This window comes from Colletotrichum chrysophilum (assembly GCF_026319265.1).
Source record: "Colletotrichum chrysophilum strain AFK26 chromosome Unknown scaffold_156, whole genome shotgun sequence".
Lineage (NCBI taxonomy): Eukaryota > Fungi > Ascomycota > Sordariomycetes > Glomerellales > Glomerellaceae > Colletotrichum > Colletotrichum chrysophilum.
This window is the reverse complement of record NW_026517443.1, coordinates 87,628-99,839: the sequence shown is the minus strand read 5'-3', so window position 1 is coordinate 99,839 and position 12,212 is coordinate 87,628. Positions and strand designations below refer to the sequence as shown.

The 12,212-nt window shown below is 50.8% G+C and overlaps 4 protein-coding genes across 4 annotated transcripts; 1 reads left to right on the top strand and 3 right to left on the bottom strand.

Annotated features, from left to right (window-relative positions):
* Window positions 1-938: 938 nt before the first annotated feature.
* COL26b_011933 (uncharacterized protein) lies at window positions 939-2,333 on the bottom strand (the record flags this gene model as incomplete). Its single annotated transcript, XM_053184586.1, has 4 exons — window positions 939-1,074; window positions 1,140-1,597; window positions 1,949-2,053; window positions 2,112-2,333. 4 exons carry the CDS (start codon window positions 2,331-2,333, stop codon window positions 939-941), a joined length of 921 nt encoding a protein of 306 aa, XP_053031494.1.
* Window positions 2,334-3,319: 986 nt separating this feature from the next.
* COL26b_011932 (uncharacterized protein) lies at window positions 3,320-4,093 on the bottom strand (the record flags this gene model as incomplete). The annotated part of the gene is made up of 1 exon (XM_053184585.1): window positions 3,320-4,093. The coding sequence occupies one exon, from the start codon at window positions 4,091-4,093 to the stop codon at window positions 3,320-3,322; it is 774 nt and encodes a 257-aa protein (XP_053031493.1).
* A 1,299-nt stretch (window positions 4,094-5,392) lies between these two features.
* On the bottom strand, window positions 5,393-7,155 carry COL26b_011931 (uncharacterized protein; the record flags this gene model as incomplete). Its single annotated transcript, XM_053184584.1, has 3 exons — window positions 5,393-5,891; window positions 5,952-6,880; window positions 7,015-7,155. The coding sequence occupies 3 exons, from the start codon at window positions 7,153-7,155 to the stop codon at window positions 5,393-5,395; spliced, it is 1,569 nt and encodes a 522-aa protein (XP_053031492.1).
* Window positions 7,156-8,540: 1,385 nt separating this feature from the next.
* Window positions 8,541-9,715, top strand: COL26b_011930 (uncharacterized protein; the record flags this gene model as incomplete). Its single annotated transcript, XM_053184583.1, has 6 exons — window positions 8,541-8,736; window positions 8,794-8,813; window positions 8,940-8,979; window positions 9,032-9,105; window positions 9,147-9,550; window positions 9,616-9,715. 6 exons carry the CDS (start codon window positions 8,541-8,543, stop codon window positions 9,713-9,715), a joined length of 834 nt encoding a protein of 277 aa, XP_053031491.1.
* Window positions 9,716-12,212: the final 2,497 nt, after the last annotated feature.

Genomic DNA, 12,212 nt, shown 5'->3' with positions numbered 1-12,212 from the left:
GCACGAACACGTGGTACGGCAATAGGCGTGAGCAGTAATTGGCTCTGGAACTTCACGGTTGCGATGATTACCCCGGTAGTTCTCAATCGCCTTGGCTGGAAGGCCTACCTTATCTTCACGGCCACTAACCTTGCTTCGATTCCTTTTGTGTATTTCTTGTACCGTAGGTGCATTGCTTCCTCGGATCCCACCTGCAACCCGCTAACGGGCAATATAGCCGAGACAAGCAATTTAAGGCTAGAGGATGTCGACTTCATCTTCTCAAGTGGTGGTGATCCAGTCATTGTTGCAAAGGAACTTCAGAGTAGTATGAAAACTGGCCTTTCCGCATGCCACGGCAGCAGCGGTGAGGCCGGGGTTAATCCCGTGTGTCAAAGCGACAAGAACAAGAAGTTGGGGACGGTATGAAGCGAAGCCATCATCAACATTCATGCTTCTACCATCAAAAGGTTCCAAACACATACATCGTCCAATGCCATTTATGTTAATGATTGTGCCGTAACCCTGTAGCCCATAATGTGCCAGTGCTTTGACGAGGAACAAATTAACACTCTAGACTCCTTTGATTGTAAAATGAGGTAAAGCTCAAAATAAGAGAACTTTTCTGTCTTTGGCAGCGTCCCTAGCGATAATACCTCCAATATGGATGGTTCTCCATTTGGCCTCCCTCATCAAAGTCAATCACCACACCCTTAGGAGGCTTTCCAAACTCTCGATCTCTCCGTCTGTTCTCCCTAATCGTCATAATTGTCATGAAGGCGCTACCAACACCGGTCCAGCAAGTGGCTGCGAAAAGTGTCCAGAACCCCTTTTCGTAGGCCGGCCCATCTGTTGACTGGAACAGATACCCAGTGGCAATGCCCATGGTACTTCCGAAAGACTGAAACAGTCCAGACGCGATTCCCTTCTTGATATCCCCACAACAATTGCTTGTAATATTACCAACACTCAATGTGACCCCCGATAGGATTCCAGTCAATATCAAGAACGTGGCACCGTATCTTGCGCTCGCTGCCGTGTGCGGTAGGACGGCCAGTAAGAGATCTCCAGTAGCCGCGACGATAGAACAGATGACTAGCAGCCCCGAGCAGGACTTCAGTCGATCACTCGTGTACCCAACTACGAATACCATCACAAACGCGACACAGTAAGGCGGTGCTACCATCAGTTGAGCTTTGACGTTGTCGTATCCAAAGGTTGCGACGATGATAGGGGTGAAGGTCGCAATCGTGTAGGTCTGAAGTACCTGGCCCATGTAGATGAATATATTCATCCACAGTCTCCAGTCACGGAGTTGGTTGAGAGTAGTTTTCCAATTGATCTTGCCGTGAGTCCGGTTGCCGTCCTGCATCATGCGCCAGGTGGCGACATCGCGCTCTCGAGGTGTGAGCCACTTTGTGTTGTGAGGGCGATCCGGAAGAACCCAGACACAAAGCAGACCGATAAGGATAGTAAGAAGACCCTCAATGAGAAACAGAGCTTGCCAATGCTTCACGATCGGATTAGAGATGTTCGCAACTCCGTATGCAACCCATCCTCCAAAGGCACCAGCCAAGGGTGTTGCGGAAAGGTAGATGCTGATGCGACGGCCCCATTCCTGTACCACGTTAAGCGATATCCAAATCTGGCGGCTATTGCGGGTTACCTACTGCTCTTGGATAGAGTACTGTCGTGAGATAAGGAGCACCGCTGATGAAACATGCTTCAAAGATGCCCAAAAAGAACCTAATGACATACATGCCTCCTGGGCTGCCTGCCACTGCTTGTAGGGTTGCAAAGACTCCCCAGATAATCTAAGTTCTTGTCAGAATTAGACACGAGAAAGAACTCCCTTTCCTGTGATAAGTCTCACCATAGCGGTCGCTAAGTATAAGGATGGCCGGATGTATCGCATTCCGATATTGGTAAACAGATCGGCTATACATGTTCCCACAAAGAACATGCTCACAGCCAATGAAAACTGCTTGGGAGAGAACCCGAGGTCCTCACGAATGCCCATCAGGGCTGCGTTACCCAAAGCTCCACGATCCAGCCATGTAAACATGTAAAGAACCTAGTCCACTGTCAAACAAATCGTCACGATCGTGAGTGAGTCCTACATAGCCACTCACAAGCAGAAATGGGGGCAGCCGCATGTCAATCTTTCTTCTCACTGCTTTGACTTCGTCTGGCGTCACAGGAGGATCAAGGTTGTTCATCCGAGCCACAATGTCGTCCTCGTCAATCGGCACCGGTGTTCCCTGCAGAGCTTCTACACCAGCGCGGCCTCCCTCTTCATCCTCTGACACACTCTTGTGGCCGAGAGCCATCGCATTGGATTTGGTGTCTGACATCTCAACTCGACGTATATTGTGGTAGGGTCTTGAAAGATATTCTTTAAATTTGGAGAACAGAGACTCTAGTGTAAATTATGGCTCGAAACAAAGCTGTTGGGCAAGTCAATGTGGTATTTGTCGGCTGTATGTCGTCACTTTTCCGTTGGGCTCGCGGTCTCGAACCTCGGTGGTCAATAGCCGTTGGGCCGCCTGCTCCCCCGCTCGTTAGGAGCTGCAGCAAGCCGATGCCGCAAACTTGGCGCGCAGGAGTAACAATGAGCTTGATTCGCACGATAAGCCCCAGTCGATTAATCCACGAGTGTTGTTTGGGTTACAACGTCGATCACTTCCGTTCAGTCTGCCACGTGCTTGAGCGGGGAAAACGGCCGGAACCAAGCGAGGCCATTCCGAAAGCTTGGCCGCCGGTGGCAGTCGGCGGTCATCAGCCCGATTTTACGAGCTTCGGCTATCGATCCGAGAATCGCATGTGTGAGGTAAGCGTCCGAATGACGGAGGTCCGCGTTTTAGGAACAAACGCTTGGATGCATATTCGAGCTTGTAGTCGTTGCGACCGGCCCGGTCTTGACTTCGAGAATGACGATTCCAACTTGCTTTTACGTATTTAATAATAGGGCATTTCGTATTGGTCGGCGCCTTTGATCTGAGGCCCCTGGCACCCCACGCCGGCCCGGGCCCGGACCCCACTAAGCTCAGATTTACGCCGAATGCGCCGGGGCCTGTCGAGTGCGCCGCTTGTCGCTACGAGACTGTCTATTAGTCAATCGGGGATCTCATTTTTGGCTTCATACCTTATGACTGCTTTTTGGATCTCATTTGAATTATGTTTAGACGGGATCACGAAAGCCGGTAGTCATGGGCGACGTAGCAAAGGGGCAAGGGGCTTCTAGAGAACTCTTGCCGCATTGAAATTCGAAATGTCGTACATATAATCTAGTGAACGATTATGAATTGTGAACTAATCTCCAATCCGAAGTTGATGTATTTCATTGCTTCGCCTTTGCCTTAAGCTCTCCACGTTCCTTCACCATGTCGGCGATGCCATCACCCAAATCAGTACCCAGTGCCTTGAATCCCTTGATAACACCTTCACGATCTCCGTCGCCTAGCTCCTGACTCATCTTGAACTTTCCTCCAAGCCTATCGATCGTGATCTCAATGCCGATGATTGCCATCTTAGATAGCTCGATATAGCGCTCCGGCGCATCAGAAACTTTCCAAGGCCCTGGCCGGTCGCCTTTGCCCGTGTAGCCCATTATTGAGGTCTCGCCCATGCGAGAGAGGTCGTCAATCTGCTTTCCCAAGAACTTTTGAGTTTCCTCGGCCTTAGACTCGTAGAAAATCTTCGCGCGTCCATAGGCTTGAACGGCAGCATAGTTCCAGGTCGGCACGACCTTTGCTGTTGTCGGTTTGGTTTCGGTGTAGAACTTCGGTGTGACGTAGTGGTGTGTAGGCGCGGTGAAGAGGACCATGACCTCCTGGTCAAGGACATTCCCGGTTCCCGTGCGGCCTTCGACCGACAATGACTCGATTATGGCTTTGCTCTGCGGGTTCGCGCGTGCAAGGTGGCCTCGTAGGACGCCGAGCTCGGTTTCGCTAGCATCGTCTTCGACATCGAGAACCCAAGGGATGTGACTGGACTGGATGAGAGGGTATGTGGGGGAAGAGATCGCTGTGGTGAGGATGCCGAGGGGAAAGTCGCGGATGAGCTTGCGCAGTGCAGGTATGCTCTGCTCAGCGTGAACAGCGCGGAGATACATGTTGTGCGTGAATGCTAGGTAATTCTGAGTCTAATAAAATGAAAGATTTTATCGAGTGTTTTGAAGGGGTTGGAAAGAGGCAATGCTCTCAAAAGAAGGCTGATAAGCGATTCATGCCTCTCTAGCGGATTGCCTCGGGCCGCCGATTTTAATAGCGCCCGGATGCTTGCTCTAACACAAGCGCCATGTTTTCGAAAGGGCGCGCGGTCCACTAATTATGGTTCTGTCGATTTAACTGACTTGGGTATCTTTCGCCTGGCTGTTAGCATGTTTGAGCGCCTCCAATTCAACATTTTACGTACGCGTACAACGGCATTGGTTGAGCCGTTGCAGATGACCAAAGATGACACCGCTCGCATCTGAGTGGCTGCTGCATTAGAGCGATTGAAGTCTTTTCTAGTTACAGCAATTCAATCATCAATCCATTGGATGTCAACCTCTTGTTGGAGCAGGATGCAATGCACACATCTCCCGAAGAATGCAGATATCTCCGCGGAGGCTATCTTTGCTATCTTTGAGGCGGCTTTCTGGTTGGTCGGCCATGCATGCTTATCTTCGTACTCTTCTCATGAGGCTGCCTTCAAAGCTCTTATTAGAAAGCGAACTAGGGCCTGCTTGCGACGCAATATTCCTTTCCGGCAACTTCAGGAACGGATGCGGGAGCGGATGCGGGAACTTTGCCGCTTCTCCGCTCATAAACCGGCCCGGTGGTGGATCCCGGTCCCACCAGCGGCCGAAGCGGCATGGTTTCCGCCGGTCAAATCGATGCGGCCGCAACGATTAAAGAAGCCATGAACATCCTTGTTGTGAGATTCAAAGCGTGAGGAGTGTCCCAAGACAACAAGTAACAGTTTTAGCAAGTCTTGCGTTTACTACCCAGGCAGACACTTTAACTACACGTTGTTCCTCGACAGCTTGTGACTGTCTCCGTTATCTCCATCCCTATCACCCTCAATATTTTGATCGTTATACAAATGACATTTGTCCCTCATATCTTTGTTCTTCGTTCGTTGACATGTTCATGGGACCGAAGGCAGGCTATGCTTGAGTAAGCTCTGCCACATGTGTTCTGAGCTCACCCAGCATAAGCTCAATTCCCCCCAAAGTGGAAACACAAAAAGAACCGTCTAATGTCTGGTCATTCGACTTAAGCACACGTACCATTGCAACAGAACTCATTTAGTTGTTTATATTCATTTGTGTCATTATCAATTACGGTCGACTTCCCATAAGGTATGTTTAGCGGAGTTTGCTCGTTCCAAGCCCTGGCCCCTGGTTATGCCGTTGCATCTGAGGTGATCAGTTCACCCTAGAGATCTTGAAACCTCCGGGAATTCTCTTCTGGAAAACGCCCTCGGGGTCATATTGGGATGCAACACTGCGAATGAAGTTGATGTTCGCGTCGCCATAGGTCTTGATAGGGTCCTGGCTAGGATCGGCATAGTTGAGGTAGCGCCAGTTCACGTTGCCATCAACGGAGAAAGCAAAGTCCTCGATTCTTACAGCTGCTGCAGCCATATGGGCCCGAGCAACGGCTTCCTGGGCCTCAGTGTTGATAGTCACGAGGCCGAGCCAGAGAATGGCGTTGTCAGTCTCACCGTCAAGACCAAGGACGTTTTCGCCACGCTCGCTGCCAATCTTGGCGAAGTAGGTTGGGAGGGGTTGGAAGACCATCTGGGTGGTAAACTCATCCGCGCCGACGGCAGCCTTCATGGTGTCGACAAAGACTTGGTGAGCATCGACGGCTTCCTTGAGGATGGATGCGTCGTTCTTGAAGGTCAAAGTGAACCAGACGCTCCTGTGAATACCGATGGTTAGCGCTCCATAATGGTTTATCGATGGATATGGATGAACCTACCGAGAGCCCGCAGGGATCTGAGAGTTCAACGCGAGGTCAGCCATGCTGCGGCGGGTCATGTCGCTGCTGATCGCGGGAATCTGATTGATCTTCGCAAAGCCGGTGGTATTGCTGTTGCCCTGAGTGTTGACGCGGGACGCAGCGATCAGGATGTCGTCGCCCATCGCGGTGTTGTGGGTGTAGACGAAAACCGCAGCATCATCAGCGGATGCCTCGCCCTTGTTGGTGAAATCGACAATAGCATCGACAACAGCGTCAGAGTTGTCCTTGGTCATGAGATGGATACCAGTGTAGAGGTCCTTCGCCGGAATCGCCTCCATGTCGAACCGAGTGACAATGCCGAAGTTGCTGCTGCCGCCCTTCAGAGCTTTGAATAAGTCCGAGTTAGTGCTGTTGTTAGCGTTGACTATGCTTCCATCCGCAAGGACGACCTCGTAGTTGATTACCGAGTCGCATCCGAAACCCATACGACCAGTGAAGTATGAGTTACCACCTCCAAGGAGGAAGCCACCCACACCGACGCCGCCATCACGGCCTCCAGTGACGGTCACGTTGTACTTCAGGAGGTTGGCGTAGACATCCTTCCAGTGGTCGCCTGGGCCGATGGAGGCCAGGTTCGTCGCAGCATCGTAAGACGACTGGTTGAAGAAAGCTAGGTCGATGGTGACACCGTTGGCAATGTTGTTCGTGCCAGCCCAGTGGTTATGTCCACCACCACGAACGGCGATATGCCAATCGCCAGCACCTGAGCCAGCGTCCACCAAGGCAGTCAGTGCGGCAGAGACCTCCTGCGTGTCCCGGGGCTGGACGAGACACCACGGCCGAAGACGGGCACTGACGGACCAATACGTTGCAATGCGTGTCTCGTAGCCCTCGTCCGTGGCAAAGACCAAGCGGTCTCCCAAGCCAGCCGTAATCAAGGCATCGCACTGTTTGGTTATCATAAATGTCAGTCGTGAAATGTATCACTATTCCTGTTTACGACAGTTGCATGACACGCATGTCGCAGGGGTTCCTGCAAGTTTACGGCGTAGGATTGAAGAAAGGGGGAAGCTTGGCGTACAGGAGCAATGCCGGTACGGTTCGTGGCGGTTGCACGAATCGCCATCGGCTCCGGGGCCTCGAGTGCGGCCGCGGAGCAGATACCGGGCAGAAACAATGCCGAGGCGGCCAAGAGGCTGGTGCTGAAGCCTCCGTTGAACATTGTGGCGTTGGCGAATGTGAGTTGCTCCACGATTGATTGAGTAAGTCCGGCGGCGATGACCCCTGGTGACGAATCGAGCGAACACAGACACGACCTTGGCGAGCTTGAGGGTGAGCAGCAGCGACCAAGTTTCCTCTTTCCACGTGGCGGTAGATAGATTTCTTATACATGACACGGAGCCTTGAAATCTGTAATGACCGAGGCCCCGAGATTATTGATGCAAGACAACGGGTCTGCAGGGGAGGAAAAACAACGCTCAAGGGGCTATCGTCGTCATGAATCCAGTCATCCTTCTTTGGGGCCAAGCTGCTGCATTGTGTCGCTCATCCTACCCGCCTGGGTGTTGACATTAGTTCTCAGGGGTCATCAAGGAAAATATGCAAGTCATTCTGTGCTAGAATGAAAAGTGGCGTGGTAAGAAACTGCCTTCGACTTGACGCGCAAGTCGATGTTACCACGCTCGGGGGAACCATGGGAAGAATTGTTGATTCTTCAACGGCACAGACTGCGGAAGAGGCGAGGTGCATATGCAACTCCGTCGACATCCCACTTCTGGTGGCGTCGTGACTGGCTGTCTTACAGCCCACTCGCTCAAGGTTGTTGGTCGTCCAGATAATGTTGTTGGTGCTTCGTTACACTCGCTTGATTAATATACTGGGCCCCAGTCAGGGGTACTTGAGCCCCCAGAATGATATTTACAGCGGATCTCGGCCTGATCGTAGGCACGGGTGCTGTCGAAATCAAATTTTACAGCAATCTAGACTTCGAGAGGCCGGAAAAGCTATCATTTCTCATCACACTTTTTGTGAGATTCTCAAGCTAGATAGAGCGAGAGAGTCAAGCCTGGCGCGATTCTCCAGTGCACGATTCAGCAGGCCCTGCTGAATTGCAATGGCGAGAATCAACTAACCAAAACTAGGTAGACAGCCGTTGGTTCTGCTGACTTGGCGAGGACGGAGCACTCCATAAATACGACGGTGAAGGTTGCGGCACAGCGTAGAGTGGTGGAGGATTCGAGCCTTAACAAGGGACCAAGACGCCGGGGAAGCATCCCACAGGCTTGGACGCTCGGTGTGGATTCTAGCCCTGTCTCCGCAGTCTGGACATGTCGCAAGGATCCTCGTCTGCAATCTGCGCTTTCAGCCATGAATTGAGGACGAAGCAAAGTCCGAGCAATTGCGCTGAAGTGGGGTGTTCCAAGTGAAGCAAGTGAACGGAATCCGTAGACAGAGACCTGGAACACTGAATGAATCTGACACAATCGCAATGCTTCAGTACGACTACCAATGCTCCTATGAAGAGTTTTCGACCCTCCTACGAACCATGCTTTCGCTACGTAGCTTCTTTCATTCACTGTTCTTTCACCTTCGGGATACTGGATCGCCATGTCTAATACCTCTGGTGTGATTACGGCTCTTCCAGCGCCTGAGGGGTATATTGTCGACTTTGAGAACCCGCAGAGACGGGATGTGGTCGAAACGTATGTGGTCGTCGGTATCGGCATGTTTCTAGCGCTTCTGTTCTTGCTTCAGCGTTTGTATGTCAAGGTGGTCATTCGTAAGAAGTTTGGACTTGATGATGGTTCGTATTCCGAAGTCAGACTGGTACAAGTTTTGTTGTTAATTGACATCGCTGCAGTGCTGCTCCTTTTTGGATGGGTAAGTTGTCTTACCTTCCCAAGCATCTTGGTTGTCCCTTGTTGTTTATTCCCGACTTTGGGCATCAAACCGCTGTGTCCCTAGGGCAGTTGGGAGAACATGAGTGCAAGACATGCTGACTTCCAGAAAAAGGTTTTCACGGTCGCTATCCAGGCATTGATGATAAGTCAGTAATTATCAAGCAATAGTGCTATTCTCGGCTGCTAACCCAGATGCAGAGGCTGCCCTGGAAGGATATGTTGGGGTTCATGGCTGGGAGATTCCAATTGAGAAGTTCAAAGACTTCACGTTCGTATGTCATCAAAGTCCACCCAAGATGTTCTCTATGCACAGTTCCAAGACGCTGACAGCCAACAGTGGAACAGCTACATCAATCCGATTGTTTACGCGATCCCACCAGGAGCCTGCAAGATGGTCATCCTGTTGTTCTTCCTCGAGCTCAACAACAACGCCAAATGGTTTAAATGGTCTGTCTACATCACGATGTTCGTGGTAGTGGGTTCCAGCTTGAGCATCCTCTTCAGCTCCATCTTCCCCTGCAACCCGATCCCATCCGCATACGACCTCGTCACCGACGGCGAATGCATCGATCGAGTCGCGACGTTCAAGGCAACTGCGGCATTCGGAGTCATAACAGATGTCATGATCATCTGCATCCCGGTACCGATGGTCTTGTCTCTGCACATCTCAACACGGAAGAAAGTTGGCCTGCTAGCCTTATTCGGCATTGGTTCAGTGTAAGGGCAAATCTCGGGAACCTTGGTGTTTCTTCATCGTATGGGCAGCGCTGACCGTACGACAGGACTGTCATCACCTCTGTGGTCCGTTTATACCTTTTGATCACCATTCTGGCCGACGCCGATCAGACGTGGGGCGGAATTTTCATCAACATCTGGGTGTAAGTCAGTCCAATCATGTCTTATCTTGCTTGATGTCTTACTTCTTCCGCAGAAGCATCGAAGCGAGCCTGCTTGTTATGTGCGCATGTCTTTCCACGCTTCGCCTCTTCTTCCACACCGTTTCTCCAAAGCTTTTCTCCTCTGGTGCAGGCACAACTGGGAAATCTGGCGGGGTGTCGGGCAACGGTTTGCGTACCATAGGGGGCACTGGAGGAGGAATTTCAGCTGGCCATCGTTCTCAGTATAACCGGTTTGACACCAGTCGCGATGAACCGGAGTATGACATGGATACTTTTAATGTACAGATCAAGGGGGAGCCTCGCGAGCGAGACGTGGAACGCGCCCAAATGAAGGATTCAGGCGGCACGTGGAATGACCCGGACAGTAGCAGCGAGAGGGCTATCGTACAAACTACTGAGACGCACATCTACATCTCAAAAGCATAGACATCAGGCACACGGAATATTCGTCTCCTAGTACACTTATGGGCCCAGTGAATGAATTTTTTGATGTTTGAGGGAAGCTTCCCTTCGCTGTGTTTCAAAGTTCCTAGATAGACAGACCTCTGAAAGCGCTTGCGATGCTTTTCGTGCTATAAGGGTACACGCACACATAGCTCAGACCTGCCAAGAACCTCAATGGCTGGCTAAAGAGGTAGAAAGGATGAACCTCAACGGCTAACTACATGCGAGAAACCAATAGCGTAGAATTCAGGGTTTCGTAAAGAGACGGAGCGATTTTGCACGCCTGACTAACTGATCTAATACTACTCTTCTATTAGTTCTGTTTCCACTCAGCAACTTAGCAGTTGTATGTAAGATAGACAACGCCGGTTTTCTTGGTCGTTCCTTGGTGTCACAACAATCCTTATTTAAGATAAGTTTTTGCCACCGCCCAAAAACTTGCTCTTCTGGCTCTTTTTGGTATACTTGAATCTATTTTTCGTCATGGCGTGAGTGACTCCGTATCCAAGCCACCAAAATACTGATGGTTAATTGCTACAGAAGCCAAGAACTGCGACGGTTGGAAAAGCTTCCTGCGGAGGTGTTACTGGTGATCCAGCAGTACCTTCCCAATGTCGACAGAGCACTCTTTGCGATTCTTAGTCACGAAATCCAGTGGAAAGTTGGTTATCATCCCAACACTCTCAGCCTACCTGAGCGCGTCGCTCTCGTATCCAAACTGGACCAATGGAACATGTATCCCGAGCTCATTCTGTGTCAATACTGCAACAAATTCCACCGGCCAGAGCTATCATTAGCAAACCAAAATGCACCCGCGCGCGAGATGCTCCCTTGTCAATTTGGAAGCGCTTACCAGAGGATACGGACGCCCTATTTCGACAGGCATCCGCACAAAAATGTCGTGGCCGGACTTATACGACGACAGCGTCTGCGCCACTTGCTTCGTTCAGTGCCCACTTCATCGAACCTGCAATCTATGACCATGATTCACAAACAAACTGACAAAATTCAGATGGACTCTTTGCGTGACCTGAAGGTCGTGGGAGGAAGATGTCTGCTGAAGATGCAAGACATCTTCTATTGCGATGACGACCTGACGAAGGCCCGCCTTCGACAAGACTCAGTAGTTCATTTTCGTCTAGGTAGGCAGTTGAGTGGGACCTGCCCTCATTTCCCTGCAGAATGGATGATACAGGAGACATTCTTGCCCAACGGTTGGAACGGTCAGCCTCACGTCAGTGTGGACAGAATACTAGATTGTCTTTGGGGCCACGAAAAGCCGTGCTAGAAGCACTGTCTGGTCTCAATCAATTGGATCCGCAGCTGCCACACCTGTCCTATGGACTATTCTATCAGTGCTATAGACACTGATGGGTATGCGAGTGGGAAAAGGGCAGTAGTTCTCACAAGCTGGAAGGACCTCGGAGATTGCCGACACAGGTACTTTGGTGTCAATGAGGATTACTACCAGAAGCAGCTGGAAAAGATTTGTGAGAATGATACGACCAGAAAGTGTGGGAGCATCTTTCAAGCGTATGAGCAGACGAGCCGGATGAGCTTTACGCCTGACTTTCCCAAGGATAGACTCGAAGGGGGTGACGAGTCGGTTCTCTTTGTACCAAGCAGAGTTGAACGACGTACAGATTAGCATCACTAGCCAGCAATAGAACATGGAAATTTAGAGTGTTATGGAGAAGTGGCCATGATTTTGACGTGCTAGAGCGACTGTTTTCCGGGTGCGCTCGCCACTATAGTCGTTGTCTTCGTCCTCGCTACTGCGGCGCCGCCTATGATCGCGTTTATCGTTGTCACTACTGTTACTACAATTGCTGCGGTTGTCGTTGTCGCTATCTTGACTCGCCGTCATGATAGTCGGTCTCAATCAAAGTCAAACTTCAACTCCTTTCAGTACGCTGAAGGTAGGTATACATGTCTGCGTAAATATTGGAAAACCAAGCCGTCTCTTGAGGAAATCCATCCTTTTGTGCCACATCTCTTCTGTGGGACATCTTCGTGTTGCCGGCCATGAGGTTAAG